The sequence below is a fragment of the Zalophus californianus genome, chromosome 13 (assembly GCF_009762305.2).
Source record: "Zalophus californianus isolate mZalCal1 chromosome 13, mZalCal1.pri.v2, whole genome shotgun sequence".
In the NCBI taxonomy this organism is placed as follows: domain Eukaryota; kingdom Metazoa; phylum Chordata; class Mammalia; order Carnivora; family Otariidae; genus Zalophus; species Zalophus californianus.
Window position 1 is genome coordinate 11,868,441 of NC_045607.1, and position 24,347 is coordinate 11,892,787.

Sequence of the window (24,347 nt, forward strand, 5' to 3'; positions counted from 1 at the left end):
CATCACAGCAACATTCTTTCAGACAGGCTTCGATGCTCAATTTAACTCAAAATGGACCCTCAGAGCCCTGGTTAAAAATTCTTACAGAATGAGAATATAACTGGATGAACCATGTAAAATGGCCAATACGTAACCATTTCTGGTTAAATAGTTTCTGATCTACAAAACTGGAAACTTTTTTTTTTAAGATTTTATTTATTTGAGAGAGAGAATGAGAGAGAGAGAGAGAGAGAGCATGAGAGGGGGGAGGGTCAGAGGGAGAAGCAGACTCCCTGCTGAGCAGGGAGCCCGATGTGATGCGGGACTCAATCCTGGGACTCCAGGATCATGACCTGAGCCGAAGGCAGTCGCTTAACCAACTGAGCCACCCAGGCGCCCAAAACTGGAAACTTCTATATGGTTCAATCTAATACTAAAAAATGAAAGTGACAGAACTAAAAAGGAAATAAGGCAAAAAGAGGAAACATGAAACAGAAAAGGGAAATGACTGCTCAAGTTGTATTTATTTTTTTCTCAACCTATTCAAGTGGCTTAAATATTACAGAGGAGAAAGGATCAATCTCAGTTCTTCAAATTCCTAAGATTCACTTCTGGGCATTATCTACTACTTATTATTCTGTAAAAATAAGTTTTAAGTGTTGATTTATTTAATTAACATATTACTTAAATGCAGCTGATAGGGGTGTATTTGTACCAATGTCATTCCAAAACCAATCTGAGGTCCTTGACTTATTATCTTTTAACTCTTCCCTCTCCCACATTCACTCAATCACCCAAATGTCAAGTATTTTCGAAACTTCTCTCAAATAGTATCTTTCTCTATCTGTTATGCCACTACTCCAAGTCACAATCATCTTTTGCCTCAATTACTAACAGGTTTTGCTTCAATTAATCTTACTCCATTCAAACTCAAGTAACTGGAATGACCATTCTAAAACTAATAATGATAATACAAATAACAACAATAACTAAGGAATAATTTATACTTACTATGGGCTAAAATTGTACCTAGTGTTTTCACACATTATCTAAGTTCATTTAACAGCTCTACAAATAAGGTACTATTGTCATATCACTTTACAGATAAAGAAACAAAAGTCTAATGTAATTTATTGCCCAATGTTAATGGCTTAAATACAATAGGAAGAAGGATTTGAATCAAGACAATCTGCCTTTAGACAATACTCTAACCCACTTTGCATACTGCCTTCTAATGTTTCAATGACTTTCTATTGCTAAAAATCTCAAATATGCCTTATTTAAGCTTTCAAAGATCCAGCCCCTATCTATCTTTTCTGGCCTCATTTCATTCTACATTCTATGAAATTGCCAAGCTCTCTCTCACCCTTGAGCATGCATTTTTCCCACTGACTTCTAACATCACACATGCCATGCAGCACCTTATCGCACCACAACAATCCCCTTCCCTCAATAATTTCTGAAAAAGAGACTTTTTTGAATCCTTAGACTGAAAAGTTCTTGTCACGTGCCACATGGCAATATCTATTTTCTCTTCTATAACTCTTATATAATTTTATTAAATGGTTAGTTAATTATTTCCCTCATTAGACTATAGTCGCTCTCAAACCAGGGAGCAGATACATTTTATTCATGGGCATATCCATGAAACCTAGCACAGGGCTGACATAAAGTAGGCTTTCAAAGGTATTTATGGCTGACTAAACAACAAATGCCTAATAAAACAACAGGCAATTCTGCTTTTAGATGGGAAGATGTTTCAAATAAAACCCTACTATAATAACTGTTTAATTCACCTATTAGGTTGATGTATATGAAATTACCTAACTGTAGATTAAAAATTATCAAATATCAGATATTTTAATATGATCAAGCCTATTATGTTTCCAGTCTTATAATTCAGGAAACCTTTAGAACTCCCTGGACAGATACAACTTACAGCAACTCACTAGAGGGGACATGACATTACAGAGATGGGATATGGAGACTTGAAATGATTTTCACAAATAACAATTTGAGAAAAACTTGTCTTAGTCCATTCAGGTTGTTGTAACAAAAATACCACACTGACTTATAAAAAACAGAAATTTAGCACAGTTCTAGAGGTTAGGAAGTCCAAAATCTAGGTGTTGGCAGATTTGGTGTACCATGAGGACCCATGGCCAGGTACTGCTATGTCCTCATAAGGCAGAAGGGGTAAGGTAGCGATCTGGAGTCTTTTTTATAAAGATACTAATTGCATTCTTGAGGATTGCTCTCTTTCAACCTACTAACCTCCTAAAGACCCACTTCCAAATACTATTAGGTTCTAGGGGTTAGGATTTCAACATATAAATTTTGGGGGGACATAAACATTCAGTCTATAGCAGACCAACTACAGCAACTGCTATATGGGAGCACACAATATAGTTCCTAAAAGTGTACTCAAAACCCATTTTCCTAAAGAAACAGATAGCAAGAGTACTCAGCTGTGAAATCATGGGCTATTTTGGGGGGCAGGACTCAAACATGTCACATATTTTCAAGCTTAAAGGACGATCATCCAATTACTTTAGCAACCTAATGTCAGAGAAGAGGAGGTGAATGGCCACAAGTGCAGAACTCATTTGAGTTCATAAGCTAATGGCAGAGCTGAAACCAGTACTCAGGCTTCCTAACTCTATGGTCAGAGCTCTTTTTGCTAAATTGACCCCCTTTTTGCTTGGTACCTACAGGCAGGTTCTATGATTATATATTATTGAATCTTTTACTATTAACAAATCTATTAAAGAGATAATTTTAATTAAAACCAAAAATCTGAATAATGACAATATAACTAGATATTTAAATTATTTTTCCAGACTGGTAAAATGTGGCTGGGCCTCTAGGGCTTCCCTCGGACAGACAATTAAAAAATGTAAATATTGGTTACATGGACTTGTCACTAGTTTAGATTTTGCATAAAAACTTGAAATTCATAACAAAAGATTCTTATCACTGAACTTTATCAATGAAATCACTACAAAAACAAAAGCAAACAGGTTTCAGAAAACACAAGGCTGACTGGATGAAAGGAATGAGAACCATCAGAATATGTTGTTATTTCATTATTCTTTCATTAAAAGGATCCATTAAGGAAGCAATTTTGACATAAATCTTTGCTACTAAGCAAAAAAGCAAACAAAAAAACTAGAATCACTGACACACAAGGTGAGAAATAACCAAAAGGAAGGGCCAAAGGCTGATTCTGGAAGTTGGAAACCAGAAAGTGTCTCTATTTTCCTTCATTTATTTGCTTCACCAGACCCAAACAGCTATAGGTCTTACAACTGGGGGTCAGAGGGGCCATGGGAGTCCCTGCAGCTTGCTTATTAGGGTTCCTTCCCAATGAATCTGACAAGTTCTCTCTAGACACCAGGGCTGAGGAACCTTTGGTTAAAGGCCAGAAAGAACAGAAAACAAAGAATTTAGGAATATTTGGTCTGCAGAAATTTATTCCATGAAGCCAAGGGTAGTTCAATATCAAGTCTATCATAATGCTGATAATTTGTAAAAATCATATTAAGGGCTAAAAAAACCTCTTGATAAAATTTAGTACACATTCTTAATAAAATCTTCAAAGCCAAAGATGGAAGAAAATCACTTAAAATAAAAACTATTTACAAAAAAACAAAAATGAACAGCATGCCTTCCAAAAGACTGAAAAACTAAAACCACCTTAATTTAAGAACTCAATAAGGATGCTAGTTATCACCATCATCACTTAGCATTGTCTTAATGTTTCTTTTTTCTTTTTAAGATTTTATTTGACAGAGAGTGAGTGAGCATGCGTGCATGCATGCGCGCGCGCGCACACACACACACACACACACTCATGCACACATGGGGGGCACGGGCAGAGGGAGAAGCAGGCTCCCCACTGAGCAGAGAGCCCAATGCAGGGCTCCATCCCAGGACCCTGGGATCATGACCTGAGCTGAATGAAGGCAGATGCTTAACCGACTGAACCACCCAGGTGCCCCTGTCTTAATATTTCCAACATATAAACAAAACAAAGAAAATGTAATAGCCTGCAGAAACAGTGAAAAAAGAAGTGCAACTGTTTTTGCTGCTGACATAATTACATACCTGAAAATCTCAAAAGATGCTAGCATAAAATTAGGAGAACTAATCAAAATATCAAAAGGCAGAAGGATAGGGAATAAAAAAAAAGAACCAATGTCTATTCTCTTTTGTAGCAATTAGCACCCTGAAATAGAAAGGAAAAAAATACTCCATTTGCAATAGCAAGAACACTCTAGGATAATTATTAGGAATAAATTTAACAAAAAAGGCACAAGATGTAAAGGAAAGCAACTCTAAAGTCTTTAACAGACATAAAAGTGGCAAGACATACCATACTCTTAAAGACACTATAACAATGTAATTTATAGCCTAAATTAATATGTAAGTTAAATAAAATTCAAATTAGAATCCTCACACAACCTTATAGGGAGGTAGTGGTGGTAAGATTGAAGAAAATGATTTTAAGGTTTGTATGAAAGATTAAATATGTAAGAATATATAAGAAAAATATGAGATAAGAAAAAGTGAAAAAAGATTTGCTTTACCAGATATCAGAACATAACTTGAAGCCTGTTTAACCAAGACAGTATTGGCAGAGGAGTACACAAACAGATCAATAAACAGAAAAATCCAGAACTCAATTTCAGTATATGTAAGAATTTCAGATCTAACAAAGATGGTATTCTATTCAGTAGGAACACAGGAGTAGCACAACTAGTTCTCCACCAGGGAAAAATTAAAATTGGGCCGCTATCATATGCCATGTACAAAAATAAATTCCAGATGGATTAAAGATATAAATATGTAACACATACAATAAAAATCTTGCAAGAAAATCTTAGAAACTGCACTTAACAAAACTTAAAGGTAGGAGACCTTAACCGAGACACAATTTTCTACATAAAAATTGAAAACGTTTTGTGTGGCATGAAACCATCAATAAAGTCAATAAAGAATGAAGATAAAGGATTAATATACATAATAGAGAATACTTAGAGAGTTATTTTTTTTGGTAAATAATTTTTATTTTATTTAAGTGATTTTCTTCCACCTCTGGCTTTGAGATTTTATGTTTAATAAAGATAAAGAGGTAACTCACAGAAGAGCAAATCGCTCAAATTTACTGGTAGGCAGAGAACTGCAAACTGAAGATATGCTGGTATCACTTACATCCATTGACAGCAAAAAATTAAATACAATTACTGGTAACTAATACTGTTTGGGATGTGGGGCTACAGATACTTTGCTACACTGCTGGTGAACTATGAACAGTAACAGCCTTTCAGAGAACCAAACTGGATATAAGTAAATTAAATATAAAAATTAAATAATCAGTTTAAAAAACATGTAACCCTTTGATCCAGCAATCATACTCCTGAGATTCTATTCCATAAAAGATTTAGAACACATATAAGGATGTTTGGAGAGGCTAGAATCTGGAAACAAAGTAAATGCCTACCAAGAGAAGAGTAACTGAATAAAAATCTACACATAAAAACAAGCATGTTTATGTGTCCACATGAAATTCTGTATGAGTACACACATGGCTATATAAAAAAATTTTTATTTAAGTTCAAGGATAGACAAGTAGGGAGAATAATGGAAAAGAACCAGCTTTGGAGTTGTTCCTGAGTTCAAATTCTGCCTCTATCATTTATTTACCTGCTGAATGACTGTAAGCAAATTCCTAAGCTTCACTGAACCTCTGCTTCCTCATTTCTAAAATGGAAATAGTAATTACCACTTCATGGGGATTTTCTTAGAATGACATAATGACTATAAAGTGCTCAATTCGGCAGGTGACACATGTGCTCAAAAGGGGCAGCTATTATTATACTTTTTCCTTCTTGAGATGAAAAAGCAAAAAACAAAAACCCCAAACAAACATAAAAAAAAAGAGTGCCTCCAAACTCCATTGCTTTCAGAAATAAGAAGCACCTTGGGGTGCCTGGGTGGCACAGCTGGTTAAGCATCCAACTTTTGATTTCAACTCAGGTCATGATCTCAGGGTCACTGGATGGAGCACCACGTCAGGCTCCTTGTTCAGCAGGAAGTCTGCTGGAGATTCTCTCTCCCTCTGCCCCTCCCCCTCCACATGCTCTTGCTCTAACACAAAAATAAATCTAAAAAAAAACCCTTAAAAATATATATACCTATGTATTTTCTATTACTGAAAGGCCTTTGTCCTTGGATTACAAAATTCACATGGGAAAAATCCTATATATATCCCATTATAAGTCAAGCTTGACAAAGCAAGATGATGATGAAGACATTCATCAGTTTTGTTTTCACGTTTATTTTTTTTGGGGGGGCTTCACTCTATAAATCAAGTCACTTTTTGTCCTGTCTTAAATTTAGTCTTTGAAGAAGCTAAGCAAAATAAACCTCTAGGGGGGCCTGGGTGGCTCAGTCAGTTAAGCATCTGCCTTCAGCTCAGGTCCTCATCTCAAGGGCCTAGGACCAAGCCCCATATGGGGCTCTCTGCTCAGCAGGGAGCCTGCTTCTCCCTCTCCCTCTGTGCTCTTTCAAATAAATAAATAAATAAATAACCCTCTAAAGTAATATTACAGGTGAAATTTCAGAATATAAAGCATGTATCTGGCAAAGAACCCATGTCCAAAATAAAAATGTAATACATATATATATAAGTAAATATTATTGTCAATACATGTATACTAATATGTACAAATCCTGCTATTTTAGTCCATCTGGATTGCTATAACAAATACCACAGACTGGATGGCTTGAAAACAGCGGAAATTTATTGCACATAGTTCTGGAGGCAGGAAATCCACGATCAGGGTGTGAATATGGTTGGGATCTGATGATAGACCCTCTCCTTCATTGCAGGCTACTGACTTCTTGCTGTGCCCTCAAACGATGGAAGGTGGCGAGGGAGCTTCTGGACCCTCTTTTATAAGGGTGCTAATCACTATTATGAGACCTCTGTAATCATGACCTAATCACCTCCCAAAGTCCCCATCTCCTAATACTAACATCATCACTTTGGAGATTAAATTTCACCACATGAATTTTGAGGGAGACAAACATTCAGACCATAACATTTGCTAAATGCAAGAATGCTCATAGCAGCGGGCGCCTGGGTGGCTCAGTCGGTTAAGCGACTGCCTTTGGCTCAGGTCATGATCCTGGAGTCCCGGGATCGAGTCCCACATCGGGCTCCCTGCTCAGCAGGGAGTCTGCTTCTCCCTCTGACCCTCCTCCCTCTCGTGCTCTCTAGCTCTCATTCTCTCTCTCTCAAATAAATAAATAAAATCTTTAAAAAAAAAAAAGAATGCTCATAGCAGCTTTGTTCATAATGGCTAAAACTGGAAAAGAACAAAGCAAAACCAAACATCTGTAACAGCAGAATAGATTTTTTTCAAGTGTGGCTTATTCATACAGTGAAATACTCTCAGCAATTAAAAAAATGAAAACAAAAAAAAAAAATGAAGACGCCTTCTGATACACTCCCAAAATAGAATGATCAAAAGAAGTCACATACAAACAAGGACATGCTGCACAACTGTATGATTGCATTTAAATGAAGTTCAGGAACAACTGAAACTAATGGTAGGGAAAGAAGAGTCAGAATAATGGTTATTCAAGGGCAGAGAAGGGGTGGTTATGACTGGAATGCGACAGAAATAACTTTTTGGGGTGCTGGGTATATTCCTCTTAGTAGTAGTCACAGCGGTGTATTTATATGTAAAATATCACTGAGTTGTATACCTCAAAGTTGTATATTTTAGCCTATATAAATTACACCTTGCTGTGAAAATAAACTTTAAAAATTTTAAAGTAATTTTTCCCCTAAAAAAATTTCAGAACAAAATTTAAAATGTCAAGTACCATTCCTATACAACAGTCACTGTTATTTTCAGTAAGGCTGAAAAGAAAAGCAATATAAACTTACATTAATAATACTGCAGTGTAAAACAAAAAGAAGCATTCACCAATATTATATGGTTTAATAATTTGTATTTTCTGATCATCTACCAGCAATTAATTAATTAATTAAATCTTTTTTTTTATTTGACAGAGAGACACAGCGAGAGAGGGAACACAAGCAGGGGGAGTGGGAGAGGGAGAGGCAGGCTTCCCTCAAAGCAGGGAGCCCGATGCGGGGCTCGATCCCAGGACCCCAGGATCATGACCTGAGTCGAAGGCAGATGCTTAACGACTGAGCCACCCAGGTGCCCCTAAATAATTAAACATCCATGAGAAATCTTTTTAGGTTCTAGCCACCCACAGAGTAGAAGTTTAATGTGAAATAAAAAGCACATGACACCAGCATATATAAGACATTCATCAAATACATCAGATTTTGTTAATAAAGTGATCTTTTACACATCATATAACTACCAGGTTCCTATTCAAGAACCACCATTTTCATGGAACCAGAAAAACTGGATAGTTCATATCTTTAAAAATTATCTGTCTGAAAAGCCACACCAAAAACATTTAAGAAACGATTTTTGACAAAGTGTTTCAAAGGACTTCAAAAGAAGATCTGGAAAGACAGAGATATAACTGAGAATTATTTATCCAAAATATAATTTGCCAGCAATAGGAAAAAAAAACAAAAAAACAACCAAGTAGGTGTACCTTCACTAGCTATACCTGTTACGTATCTTCATTCTTCGATGCCTCCATTCATACTACAAGTACAATGCTCTTCCATCCGTCCACGGCTGGGGAGCTCTTTTCTGGAACTGGTCTTAAATGTTACATTACTTATTACATTACTCTCCTGTTCTCCCAAGCTGAATTAATCACTCCTTCAATGGCTCCCACTGCTATTTCAGGCCATCCTATGACTTGTGTCTATTGTAATGACAAATGATTGCTTTGTGTTTCACCTCCTAGCTCCTGCACTGAGGTTGTAATGAGCACTCAATAAATGCTGTTTGAACAATGACAGCAACATAATGTAGGGAATCAGAATTTAGTTCTTCAAAGAAAAAAAAAAAATCTGTCTAGAAATAAAATGATGACAACAGCAATATTTTGATCAAGTAAAAGTCATTTTCTGGTGAGAAAAGGTCCAATTTTGTGTTCAAATGCTGTTCTTCCCCTACAAGTGTTTTTTAAAGTAATAGTTTTATGGAGATATTATTCATTTAAGGTTCTAATATATCTTTAAAAGAAGGCCACCTTTTGTCACACTGAAAAATACTGATGTTTTATTGAGGGTTCTGAGCAATTCATTCAAAACCCAGGTCTGGGACTGGAGAAACTGCTTTCCAAAGATAAATACTTCAAGAATGTGAGAAAACAACAAAAATTAAAACCACTGAGATGGGTGCAAAGGCACAAAGCATCATTGAATCTTGAAGAAAATTAATTTCAATTCTTGTATGCTGTACAGAGAACAGTTTTTATTGCTTTGCTTATAAAACCTTGAGGAATGTATGCACTTGAGAAAGGGATACTATAAAAAATGAGAATTCTTCATTTTAGAGGAATGAGCTAAAAGGGAATACAATCGAAGAGAATAAAATCATGTTCTTCCAATTGTAGAAACTAGAACTAAGCCTTACCTACAAAGAACACATTTCTGTGAAGTGTGAAAACAATTAAAATAAACAAAAGGAAGTTTTTCATACTGCAAAGCACGAATGATCTAAAAATACAGTTATGTTCAAGAAGGATTTAGCTATCCAATGAGTAGAGGACATCTTTTGCCTCTGAGGTGAAGCCAATCAAGAAAGAAAACCTTTTTCCTTCTTTTCTGTGCCAACACTAGAAACAACTTTGGGCTAGAAGTGTATTTAAAAGTTCTATTCTTATATTAGATAAAGGAATTATAAAAAGTTCCCTGAAATCAAATAGCCACAACAATCTTTTCCTAACAAATTTTTAAAAGGATTAATGCTGAATTATCAGCCCCTTACCTTTGTAATGAGAATTCGGTATTTTTCTACCAGGTGGTCGTTGTTGTGACAACCTGCTAGCAGCTGCCAGACTTCTCCTCGCAGAGCTTCAGGAACACCGCTCCTTACTAAGGATGACAACTGCTTTGGTCTCACACTCAAATTGAGATGCCTAAAAATAAAGCCATAATCTGTAAGTGTATTATTTTTTAAAAATCTTATTTTGGGGGCTCCTGGGTGGCTCAGTCGGTTAAGCATCTACCTTCAGCTCAGGTCAGGATCTCAGGATTCTGGGACTGAGCCTACACAGGGCTCTCCGCTCAGCAACAAGTCTGCTTCTCCCTTGCCCTCTGTGCTCTCTCGCTCTCTCTCAAATAAATAAAATCTTTAAAAAAAAAAATCTTATTTTTAAGTAATCTCTACACCCAATGTGGGGCTCAAACTCACAACCCCAAGATCAAGAGTCACACCCTCCACCGACTGAGCTGGCCAGGCACCGCTAAACAGTGTTATTTTTATGAAAACTAAATGATTTTTACAGACTTAATAAAGGTAACATATTAATAAAGAAAAAAAAATAAAGCTGTTGAAATAGATGTGGCCAAGATAACTAAAAGATTGGGTGGTGGAAAGAATTGTGCAGACCATTTCCTACCTATCTTTAAATTATTGCTCTATTTTTATTTTTTTAAATAAAAATCAAAACTAGAAATTATAGCTTCATGGTTGTGGCTTATTTAAGAAAAACACAGCAAAACTCCAATCAGCGGACAGAAAGCCAAAGATAAGAGCTTGGCCCTACATCAAAATTCACAAATGAATTGTGTATTTATATGTCCTAAGTTAAAATTAAGTTAAAATATTTAAAATAAATATAAAAATAAAGCTTTCAGCATTTTTTATGATACCTTGCTTCAAGTAACATTTTTGAATGACTATGATAAGAAAGTTTCTACTGTACTATTATAACATCAAAATAAGTTATTAAAGTCTTTGAGCTTCATTTATCTAATCTATAAAATAGGGAAAATAAAACTTATCTTGAATTGGTACCAATTTTTTTTAATTTTTCTTTTGGATTTTATTTATTTGAGAGAGAGACAAAGATAGTGAGAGAGAGCACAAGTGGGGAGGGGAGGGAGAAGCAGGCTCCCCGCAGAGCAAGGAGCCTGATGCGGAACTTGATCCCAGGACCCCAGGATCATGACCTGAGCCAAAGGCAGACACTTAACCAACTGAGCCACCCAGGTGCCCGAATTGGTACCAATTTGTAAAGTGATTTACATATAATCTTATTTGATCTTCACAATAACCATCTGAGGTAGGTGGTTAGTATTTCCAGTTTTACCGATGGAGAAAGAAGTTCAGGGAAGTCGATTAAATGACTCAGGCAGTCCTCAAACTCAGATCAATAAATATTCTGTTGGATTTCATGGCTGCTTTGTGTTTTGAAAGCCACCATTACTGAGTCAGTAATGCAGAATCCTGACCTGGAAAGGCTTCTGTGACTACCAGATTTAAACAGAAGTTACTGATACAAAATGACCACTCTAAAAATACAAAAAGGACTCAGACTTTTCTCAAAACATTCCCAGAATTCTAAAGAATAATGCACAGTACATTTAAAAATGGTTAATTCTGTGATGCTAGTACCCTAATGCAGTAGCTATAGACAATTCAATATGGTTTTGTCTTTGCTTGGAAAAATATATACATATAAAAGTTGAAGGGTTGGGAGCAGAAAGAACAAAAGCAATTGTTACTTAATTCAAGGATTGGTGCACTATGGCCTGTGGGCCAAATCTGCCCACCGCCTGTTTCTGTAAAGCAACTTTTACTGAAACACAGCCTTTTTAAATTGTTTACATATTGTCTATGACTGCCTTTGCACCACAACAGCAGAGTTGAGTAGTAGTGACAGAGACTACTGGGCCACAGAACCTAATATTTATGACCTATATATATTTATGGCCTAAGTATTTATGACCTGGCTCTTTACAGAAATAATAAACCTAACCCTAGGTTTATAATGCTAATCCTAGCTTAATTTATATTGGTAAAATTATTTTCAGAATAATTTTATGTCACTGATCGTATTAACTTCATTTACCCTCAACATACTATTTTATACCAACATTAGTTCTCTTATCCACTAAGAGTCACATTAAAATGTACTTGGAGTGGGGCGCCTGGGTGGCTCAGTTGGTTAAGCGACTGCCTTCGGCTCAGGTCATGATCCTGGAGTCCCTGGATCGAGTCCCGCATCGGGCTCTCTGCTCAGCAGGGAGCCTGCTTCTCCCTCTGACCTTCCCCCCTCTCATGTGCTCTCTCTCTCTCACTCTCTCTCTCAAACAAATAAATAAAATCTTTAAAAAAAAATGTACTTGGAGAATTAGAGCTCAAAGGTACTATTACTAATACTGCCACTAAAATCTAATGTGGAGTTAAATAAACCAACTTTAGGCTTAGACTTGCCTGTGTTAAAAATTTTAGGTCTGCCATTTACTAACCAGAATTGCTGACTAAATCTCTGAGCCAGTTTCCTCATCTATATAAATAGATACTAGTTCATAAGGCTGTTATAATAGCTGAAATCAAGCACATAACTTAGCACAATGCCTGGCATATGGTAAATTCATTAATTCTCACTACTATTACTACTAGTACAACATCCATTATTTTTAACTCACAATAATTTGAATGGTAATTTTAAAGACTTGTATATTTTGTAAATGAAGAAACAGAAGAGTTAAGTGACTTGCCCAAGACCATACAGCTTGGACGTAGGAGAGGTAGGATTTGAAGCCAGGTTTACTAGGCTCTAAAATTCCATGATATTGCAATGTTTCCTACCTACAGAACATATATAATAATGATGGGAAAAAAGATGAAATGAATTAAAGAAGAGAAACAAACTATATTATTATTTCTGAAGACAGGACCCAAATCAGTGAAAACAGTTTTAAACACTGTAAAGAAACATGTAGACTCAGTTAATGTATTTGAGGAAGTGGAAGAAAGACATAATATAAATGAATGAATGAATCAATAAAATTTGGTAACAAATTCCAAGCAATTGTATAAAATGGTGGTGAGTTCATCTAATAAAATCTAGAGTCTAAATGCTGTATCTCAATGATTTTAAATATACTATTATGTAACCATGTCAAGATTCAATTACATTTCTATTTTAGAGCAGAAACCTTTTTACACAGATGAAATGCCTGCCAGCAGCAGTCCAAACACTCCAAATTCACTGAACTGAAAATATAATTGTGATGAGAGCATCAGCAGGTTTGTCTCACGACTGCTATAGGAGTACCAAAAGTAAATGAGGACTATATCCTGGGGGGGTGAAGGGGCTTTTGCAGAGTTCATTTACTAAAACCACTTGTATAAAGACAAACCATGCTTTGGTTTGCATTCTCCTCCTGTACACATTTGACATTTCCCGATGTGGAGCACGTTTCACCAAAAGTGTAAAGCACTGTGGGAGTGCTAGAAGCAGATGTATGCCCATTTGTAGTCCCATCCCTTAAGGACATGGAAGATTTTTAAATGCTGAAGCACAGTTTTCTAAGAATAGAGTGAAAGGCTTCAACTGTTAAATTTTCTGAGAAAAATTAGACCCCAAAGTAATAGGCCCATGGGGAGCTTACATGACAACCCTAACAACCAGCATGTCAGAAATAGAGAAGTGCTCAGATCACTTTCAAGCTTTTTTTCTCTGCAGCATATAATGGCATCCTACAGAGAGGAAAAAGGAAACTACATAAATGTCTCACCAACCCGACTTAGCAGAGTGTCTCTGGTTTCATTAAGAAATACACCAGAGTGTATCCTTTCTAGACAGTCTATAGGATAGTGCTTCTTAATATTGTTGTCAAGCTATCTCTAGAGCTGAGAATTTCTCTTGACAAGAAATTCCTGAATTTTACAAGTGTCAGTAGGAAAAGTAATTGTTAGAGCAGTCAATATACAGCATGTTCATAACACTCTGCTCTGTCACTCTAGGTACATAATACAGATAAGGAAAAAAATCCCACCTGAGGTCTCTACTGTGGCTCTACGCATTGTGTGAGCATCTTCCAAACTTCCCTGATTATTGTGTACTGTCTTAATTGCTGTGTATTATCTTAACCAGTCAGTGGTTCCTAACCACGTGAATAAAAAGGAGCTCTTTCCTGATTTATTCTCTCCATACATTCCATGTTTGAATTAATATTTTCTGCAGCAATGAGAATTTATTAGGTTTCTGATATTCTGAAAGGTGATTTCAGATCTTCACTACTTACCCTTATAAATCTCTAAAAATAGAGATTCTAGAACACAAACCCCATACTTTGCGGTTCCAAAATAGAACAATTCCAAAATTGAATATTGTAGTTAGGGGTAGATACCCTACCCATAAAATGAGAATTACAGAGGAAAAGGAGAACTATTCTAACTTACCATTTTGACAGCAGTTCTCCCCATGTTTCAAGAATTTTTCCTGCACATTCTTTGGATACATCACCAAATCCACTCAAGAGAGGTTCATCATTATCTTTAATAAATAAAACACATAAAAAAGGATAACAGAAGTGGCTATGCCAGCCAGAAGAATGAATGGAAACATAACAGTCAAATTTGAAAGATTTTACTGGGAGCATAAGGTCATAAGTTCTATTTCTCTCTTTTAGCATTCAGATATAAATACAAAGAAAATAAAAATGATCCTAGGTACAAGGATCTGGCTATGATCTCTTTATTTCTCTTTTGCTTTCCATAGAGTCCACATTATGTTAACTGTGGAAAAGAGCCATTTCTAAGACTCAAAATATGGTATGTTCTTTTTCCTTTTCCAAAGCAAACAACTTTATCCAGGAAAATATATAGCAGTCTTGTTTACCACAGTTAAAAAAAATTACAAACCACCTAAGTGTCCAACAATAGGAGAGCAGCAATAGGAGGCTGATTAAATTATGATATATGTTTATAATGTAATTATGTATTGATATGTGTTTACATTAATAATCTGGCAAAATGTCACATAAAATAAAAATCAGGAGCTAATAAATCTTCATTATGATCAAAACAGTCTGGAGCAAATTATGCTAAGACATTAACAATTACAATCTCTGAGTGATGGAGTTATGATTTCTTTCCCCCCTCCTTTATGTTTTTAGGACTCTAAATTTTCTACAATGACATATATTTATTACAGAATGCACAAAAATATTAAAAAAGACCAAAACGAGTCATTTCAAACTTCACTCTCGTAATTAAGTAAATTCAAATAAGAATTTAAAGATTTTAAGATAGTGAAAAAAGTGACAATGATAAAGGCCTGTGAGAGGAATTTAAAAGTGTAACGAAAGGAGGAAACATGGACTAAGATATTTACGTAATCAATCCTCTTTTACTGGACACTTGGGGAGTTTTCAATTTTCTGCTACAAATAGTATCAGGATGAACATAACTCTTGTTTTCACTGGACATATGCCCAGAAGTGGACTTCCTGGGATATTTTGAAGCTTACTGACAAACTGCCTTCCAGAATGGCTCTACAATTTATTTCCACTAATAGGGGACAACGGTACTTCTTTCCAAGTATCCTCACCAATGCTATTTCTAAGTCTTCTGGCTTAACCTGCCTAAACAAAGTTTGGATCTTTATACCTTTAATGATTACATCATGAACATCTCTACTAGCAACAGCTCAGAAATCCATGACACTTATTACTTCTTTACATTATAATGGCTTGGACATTAGCATCGGTTTTGATGGTGAGATAGGGAAGACACAGACTGAATGTAAGTGAGACTTCTTTTGGGACAAATGGGAGACAGAATAAATAAGGAAAAGAGAAAGGTTCGAGGGCATGAAGATAAACTTTCCCAACTCTGCTCTTTTGCCAGAATTGGCCCTACTTTCTAAGCTTCAAGCAATTCTCTACTCATTCAATTATCAATACAACACAACAACTCTTTGGGGAATAGCAGCTATAAAAAATGTACTAAAATATACCAGAGATGACAATTCCTTTAAAGAGAGATGACAATTCCTTTAAAGAGATTAGGAAGACCTGTCTTATCAAATTCTCTTTTACTCTTTTGGATGCTTTCAACATATCTTGGCAGTAGCAGTTTGAAATATGTGTTTAGAACTCCACCTACCTAAAGCAGGGGTATGGGTGGGGAGGGAGCAGGCAACCTGTTTCAGTCTGAACACCTCCCCTTTATACCTGCTGGCTTCCTGCCCTGGGAGCACAAATGTCCTATGGATAAGGAGCCTCTCCACTAGAGGACTATAGCCATTTCTTTCTAGGGAGCAAACACATAACAGAATGGGTCTCCCTGGTCCATATAGTAGGTTAGAGAATGAAAAGATGGGAAGACTACACAGCTCTCTTCAGCCCCATGGTCCTCTCATTAGCCTTTCACTATGGGAATGGATCGGGGGGGGGGGGGGGGGGGCGGGTAACCTATCGCACCAGTATCTCCTAAGCATCTACTACACACCAGGAATTGTGTTATACACTAGGGAAACAATGTGGGCAAAAAAAGACACTTTTGTCCTTTACAGAACTTGTGTTCTCGTGTTCCCTAACTCTCCCATGGTCTGCTATTGGTCCTTATCTCTCCTAGTTAACACCTGTTACTAGAGGCCCTCTGAACTCAATTCCACTGAAAACTGTATGCCTGCCATAGATTAGATTTAGACATTAGTCCGAATGTTACCCTTCAGTTGGGCCCAAATTTCTTTGTAACAGGTAGATATTCTTTAAAATCTGCAGCATTCAGATTCAGCATTTGACCATTCTCTGGTTTCATAAAAATAGTGTCTTTCTCAGTTTATGGGGGTTTTGTTTTTACTGCTGAGTTTAAGAGGAGAAGAGTTCTTTATTACTTGCTCTTCCATCTTAAGATGTTGACTTAGAAGGTAAACTACAAGTCTCAAAACTACTATAGAGCAGTCTCAAACAGTGAGAACAATTCCACTTTCCCAGCTTTAACACATGACTTAATTGGTTCTGCAGGAAGACTTTAAATTGTATCTCTAACTTCTCCCAAAACAATATATGTGCCTTCTTTGCACTTCAAAATGCTTTATATGAACTAAATGCACCAAGATGATTACAAAAGAGAGCTCAGACTAACTCTCAGAACTGGATAAAGATCCTCCTTGCTTATTTCTAGTTGTGTGGCCTTGGGCAAATTCATTTTTCTGAGATACCATTTCCTTATGTGCAAAATAAGGATAATAGAAATCTTGTTCTTCAAAATTTTTGTGAGGATTATATAAACAAAATATTATTTTACTTTAGAAACTTTAAAAGTCCCAGCTCAAAAACTACTTGTCATGATGTCCTACCACATCTCCCCACAATGAAAAATGGATTCTCCTCTATGAATTTTCAGAACACTTTCTGTGAACCTCACATAGACACATGCTTCACATGACCTTCTATCATAATCAGCTTTTTTCCTCTTTATAAAAATAAAAAGTCCTGGTACAAAATTATAGGTTAGAAAATGCTTCCCAAACTTTTGCTTTTCCTGTGCTGCTCCTCTCCACTTCTCACTTCTATATAGTAGCTTTTAACAGAGACTGACAGATTAGTTAATGGATATAACCATTAAATAAAAAAAAAAAAAGAGGAGAAAAAAGAGAACTGGATGATTCCTAATGTTTATCAGTGTGAAAATCCAATAATATATAAACATAAATTTGTATATTTAAATACTTATATTTTGTGAAAGAGTCATGTGTGGAAGCCACATTTTGGCAAGTGAAATTGTCCCTGTAAAATGAACCAGTTGAAATGAGAACATTTATTTAGGTGGAAGCTATGTCAAGTTTGCTCTAAAAATGTGCTAATACACTAAGCTAGCACATGCGGATTGTTAAAAAAAACACTAATTATAAATCTCATTTTTTTCCAACTTGATTACAATTATCTTAAAGAAGGTCCTGTGCTCATCATTTTTGAATCTCCCATGGTCCTTTGCATATAGTACATTCTCATAAGTATTTACTGAAAGAATTCCAAATGCTATGTCACAGTATCAATTCCCTCATAAAATTATAATGGTGTGCATGGTGTACCACCCCATGATAGAAATTAAGCTCTCCCTACAATTTACCTTCCTCTTCATCATCTTCTGGAGGAGAAGGTATCATTGAACTCTGAGATCCAGACTGTGGCAGGCGAATTGAGGGACTGGCTGTAGTTTTCCTCCTCTCTCTCTCTGATTCACTTTCCAAGCACACAACTTCATATAAAGTGTCAGTATTGTTCTTTCTCTCCTTCTGCTTTATCTTGAAGATGAAAAAATATTATTTACTAAGTGGTACAATTATTTTTCTAATTGAGCACCACACTTCTGATTTCATACAGGATGTGAGAATAAAAAGGTATTACTTTGAAATGTCTACACTAAATGTAACCTTTTCTTTTTTTTCTTTTTTAAAGATATCATTTATTTATTTGACAGAGACAATGAGAGAGGGAACACAAGCAGGGGCAGGGGAGAGGGAGAAGCGGGCTCCCCGCCGAGCAGGGAGCCCAACGCGGGGCTTGATCCCAGGACCCTGGAATTATGACCTGAGTCGAAGGTAGACGCTCAACAACTGAGGCACCCAGGCGCCCCTAAATGTAACCTTTTCTAAATAGAAAAATATACGTTTAGACTTAAAAAGCCACAGGAAAATAGGCTAGCAGGACTCTAATTCTGCAGTTTTATTTAAGTTTAGTTTAAGAAACTATCGATGAGGGGAGCCCCTAGGTGGCTCAGGTGGTTAAGTGTCTGCCTTCAGCTCAGGTCATGATCCCATGGTCCTGGGATCAAGCCCTGTCTTGGGCTCTCTGCTAGATGGGAGTCTGCTTCTCTCTGCCCCTCCCCCAGCTCATGCTCTCTCTCACGTGAGCTATCAAATAAATAAAATCTTAAAAAAAAACTATCCCTGTAAAAATGTTTTTGTTTTTTTTTTTTATTTTTTTAGAGAGGGAGAGAAGGTGGGGAAGGGCAGAGGGAGAGAGAGAGAGAGACTCTTAAGCAGGCTCCTCACCCAGTGCTGAGCCCGACGTAGGGCTCGTCATGACTCTGAGATCATGTCCTGAGCTGAAATCAAGAGTCAGATGCTTAACTCAATGAGCCACCCAAGCACCCTGAAAAAAATGTTTTAAAATATTCTAACACAGTTTAGGACTAAGAGAGTCCTTTTATTTCCATGCCTCTTCCCACTCCTTTAGCTTAATTAAAGCAGTATAGGGAACTTTTCTTTAACTGAAAGCTATGACTGGGGTTGGGGGGTAGAGGTGAGTGGCAAAAGAGATTAATGAAATTCATAAAAATTTTGTATCTCAAATTGGTTTGTATTTTGAGGCAAACACATAGCAGTTTGAATTCACCTAAATTAAAAATTAAGGACCAAGAATATAAAACTTTTCCAGTACCAAATTTAAATATATTAATATTCCACATCACAGCCAGTTTAAGAAGGGGGAAAAAGAGTGAAATACAGAGCAGGAAGAAAAAGCAGAATTATAGGAAAAGACAGAAAGACAACTAGAAATGTGGCTACACCAATGAGAAAGATGTACAAGCATAAAGTAAAAATACAGAAAGAGAAGGGGGGATTAAAATGCTCATTAGGTACAAAAATATCAGGCAGAGTGGATTTTATCATCTGAATGTTCATGTAGGTTCTTAAAAAAATTATCCCAATCCTGGAAGACCAAAGTTAGTGGCAACGTGTGCTTCCTTTCAATATCATCCTGAAACACTGCTTAATATAGGAGTCGGTAAACCTTTCTGTAAAGGGCCAAAGAGTAAATATTTTACGCTCTGTGGGCCACTAGTCTGTCACAACTACTCAACTCTGCCACGATGGTGCAAAAGCCCCCATAAACACTAAGTGAGTGAGTGTGGCTATATTCCAAAAAAACTTTATAAAAACAAAGGCCAGGCCAGATTTGACCCACATACTCTAGTTTGCCAACTTTGTTTTAACATGTCCACCTAAGGATTAATTTTCTAGATGAATAAACAATTTTGACTTAGCTACTTACTATTAAAGACCCAGACTCTATGAAGTTATATATTAACCTATAGATCTGTATCCAATAGATAGGCAAATGATTTGTCCAGTAGAAAAGATAACCCAAACTTACCTTTAAGACATTAGCCAGTTTTATTTCTGATCTAGCAATCTTGTTCTAACATTATTTTTTTTTTTAAAAAGGACTATATTGACTCAATTTCCTCAAATATATAGAGTCAGTTTTACCATCTTACTGGCTCCCTCAATATTTAATGAATTGAATTAAAAATCTATGACATATGTTCATTCTAAATTTTAATTATGTTTAACTTTTAAGTATTACACTTTGATAGGGAATAGGATTTCCTTTTTTCATGTTACAAATTACTGTCTGAAACAGTTAATTACTATCTAAAAGAGTTCAAAGATCAACAGCTCTTTATTTAAAAAAAAAAAAATTCTCAGAGACTATGTAAATGTGATAACCATTGCAGCTCACCTAGAAACTCTTCCCCGAGTTATACTGCCCATACGAAAACTGCCTTTTGAAGTCAGATAAACATAGTCATGAACTGAACCCTGCTTATAAGAATGCCAGCTATTAAAAATGATATACATTGTTGAAGCTGGGAAACAGTACATGGGGGTTGATTATACTATCATTTTTATTTCTGTGTGTTTGAATGTTCTGTAATAAAAAACTTTTGAAAAATCACTCTTGAAAAACATAGACTTGAATAAACGGAAAGATACCATGTTCTTAGATGACTAAACATAATAAAGATGTCAGTTCTCCTTAGTAAAAATACCAATTTTTTCCTAGAGCTACAGAAGTTGAATCTAAAGTTTACATGAAAAATAAGAATATCTGGCAAAATCCACAAAAGAACTGGGGAGGTAAGGTAGCCCTATCAGGTATTAAAACATATTATAAAGTCTACATAATTAAAAGTGTGATATTGGTGCATGAGTAATCTAAAAACCCATGAAAGAGAACATAAAAGCCCGAATAAAGTCCAAACATGCAAGAAAATGTGATATATGATAAAAAGTGGCATCTCAAATCACTGGGGGAAAAGTCAGACTATTCAATGAATGGCTTTGGGACAAGTAGATGGCCATTTGGAAAAAGATTAAAGCAGACCCATACTTTACACCATACACCAGAATAAAACACTAATGAGTAAGATCTAGAAGTAGAAAAACAAAACCATATAAGTAATAGAAGAAAATGTGTAAATTTCTTTATTATTGGGTATAGGGAAAGTATTCCTAATTATGACTCAAAATCCAGAAGCTTTAAAGGGAAAACCTTGATAAATTCAAGTACCTAAAAATATAACCATTATGGCAAAAAAAGCTGAAAAGATTCATCATAATTTAAGTCATAAGACAAGTGACAAACCAGGAGAAATATTTGCAATTTATATCTCAAAGGGTTAATCTCTCAAATACAGAAAAAGCTTCTAAAAACTAAAAGGAAAAAGGCCAAAACCAAAAAGCCAAAGATATGAAGGATAGTTCAGAGAAAAGGAAAGTCAAGTCACCCTTAAACATATGAAAAAAGGCTTGTTTTCATTCCCCAAAGGATAAATTAAGACTACCATCAGATCCTTAAGTTTCATAACATACTCTTGACAAGCCTGTGGAGAAACAGGTACTCTCATATCCTGTTCATCTCTATGATTACAACAGTGAGAAAGGGAAATCTGGCAAATATAACAAAATTACATATGCAAAATTATCTACTCTAAGATACACTTTCATTAAATCAAAACATATGCACAAAGTTATATACATTATTTGGAATAGCAAATCATTAAAAAAAATCCAAAAATCCATCAATAGAGGACACTTAAAAAATCACAAATCATGATTCATCCAAACAACAAAGTACTATGTAGCCATTAAGAATGAGGAAGATCTCTATGAAATGATGTGGAATGATCTGCAAGATGTAGTAAGTTAAAAAAGCAAGGTGCAGGACAGTACATAGGCTAGTTTGTATTTAAAAAAAGGGAGTTAAAGGGGTGCCTGGGTGGCTCAGTCGTTAAGCGTCTGCCTTCGGCTCAGGTCAAGATCTCAGGGTCCTGGGATCAAGCCCCACATCGGGCTCCATGCTCAGTGGGAAGCCTGCTTCTCCCTCTCCCACTCCCCCTGCTTGTGTTCCCTCTCTCACTGTGTCTCTCTCTGTCAAATAAATAAATCTTTTAAAAAAGGGGGGGGGAGTTAAAAATACATAGGAGTATTTTATTATTTTCCCAAAAAGAAACATTGGGACGATAACCCAGAAACCACTAATAATGGTTACCTATGGGTTTGGATGGAGAAACATGAATGAAAATTAAGACTTCTGAGTACATTTTTACATAATCTTGACTTTTGTACCACTGTATATATTTTAAATATTCAAAAAATTAAACCAAATAAAAGACCCAAAGTCCTCAAATTGAAAATATGGAAACAAATGAACCTCACTATATGTCAAATGGTAACGTAACTATAATGAAAAAAAATTTTTTTCCAATTAACTTTTGAACACAGTACTCATTTTATAATCATACTGGAACACGTTCAAAGGGGAAAAAAGTTCCATAAAATCTTAAACTTCACTCAACAGTTTATTAATTGCAATACTGACTTTTTTGGAATGAAGATCAACAAATGGGAATTTGAAACTGTACTGACTCAATTTCATATTATATACATCCATTTTTATGTTATACCTACATATTAGTTATATTGTTTTTCCCAAAATTTAAGCATCTGTAGAAAAGTTCAGAATATGCTAAACATTCTGAAAACCTTTTCATTTAGATGTTTACATACTGATTTTTATAAACTGATATTAAAATATGGGTCTTATTTCCAATTAAAAGAAGTTTGTACAATGTAAGTTGTACACAAATTGCAGTGTGGCATCATCCATATTTTAGAAATGGTACAAGTTTATTAATGAATGCTTAATTACCCCATGATTAATTGTATTAATATGTTTCTCCTCACTGAAATTTTAAGTAATTAAAATCTGTATTTCAAAAACAAATATAATAGTAACTTTTCTTAACATTTTACAAGTTTATAAAGATTTTGTTATAAATTTGCTAGGAGCAATAAAAGAAAGATCTGTATTAAGGGTGTTTCCTGCAATACTGTTATTTTTTAATTCTTTGATAAAGTAGGATAAAGCAAATAAATATATTGCAGTTATTATATTTAAGATATTCAATATTAGAAACATATATAAATGTAAAAGAAAACCCTGTAATGTGAAATTACTACTGAAAATATGTGAATGAACTCAACTGACTGAAGGATCATCAATGCTAAAGGATGCTAAAACCATTAGTTAGAAAATTGTTGAGGAACAGGGTATTTGGAAGTTGCCAAAGAGCCACCCCAAATATTACTTGCTAAATGCAAAAACTACTTTTACAGAGGAGAAATCCAGTGGTCACCACCTTAACCCAGTGATCACACTTCCCAGGAATAGCGGAATACCACATGATACCATGTGCCCTCTGATTTAGCAGCTGAAGATCTCCATTAGAGAAAGCATTTCCATATTTTTCACCTTGAGAGGTTCAGTGGTTTACTGCATATGTGTGCGTATGCCTGTGTATGCAGGCATGCACACACACACACCCCCCAAAGAGAAATAGGAGGCTCAGGTTTCTAATATGGTCATACTAGTAACTTGTCTATGTGATGTTGTCCGCATACTTCGTCTTGTAGACATCAGCTTCATTTATAAAATAATTTCATAAAAGATTCTAAGACACCTAGAGTCTCTTTGGCAATAAAATTCTGTAATTCTATAGTTTTAAGAATGCTTAGCTGGTCTTAAATTCACTTTATGTTACTGTTGGAAAACCTAGTCTTCAAACCAGTTTCTTCCTCTTTTAGTAAACAATATTCTAAATATTTAAATCCACGAAAACAATCGTTATTTCTCCATTATTTTTTTAAGTAGGCTCCACACCCAGTGCAGAGCCCAATGTGGGGCTTAAACTCACAACCCTGAGATCAAGACCTGAGCTGAGACCAAGAGTCAGACGTTTTAACCGACTAAGCCACCCAGGTGCCTCTTTCCCCACTAATTTTAAAAGTTTCTTCTCTAATATGATGTCATCTTAATATAATAATACTCACAGTTGGGAAGGCTTCCATGCTTAAGAGGAGTTACTGAGTCATCAGGTAATTTTAGTGATAGGAAGAAATCAATTTTCAAACACGTATTAAAAATTTTTCTATAATTATTTTCCCATACTGACAACAACAGAAACTATATGCTATATATTTTAAAAATTTGGTCTGCACCACTGTTCCCTTTTCAGTCTGATGAGAACTGCAAAAGGGTTAAAATTTTAAATTCTCCTTAATTTAAGTAAATCCTAAAAATACTCTTACAGAAAGAC

The 24,347-nt window shown here is 35.6% G+C and overlaps 1 protein-coding gene across 3 annotated transcripts in view; it reads right to left on the reverse strand.

Moving 5' to 3' along the window:
* Positions 1 to 24,347, reverse strand: part of RABGAP1 (RAB GTPase activating protein 1) — a 156,864-nt gene that overhangs the window by 69,318 nt on the left and 63,199 nt on the right. For all 3 annotated transcript variants that reach the window (XM_027614632.2, XM_027614631.2, XM_027614634.2), the window contains 3 exons: positions 18,030 to 18,204; positions 14,352 to 14,445; positions 9,921 to 10,071 (listed from right to left, as the gene is read on the reverse strand). In XM_027614632.2, the coding sequence (XP_027470433.1) occupies positions 9,921 to 10,071; positions 14,352 to 14,445; positions 18,030 to 18,204 (420 nt within the window). The remainder of the gene's footprint in view (positions 1 to 9,920; positions 10,072 to 14,351; positions 14,446 to 18,029; positions 18,205 to 24,347) is intronic.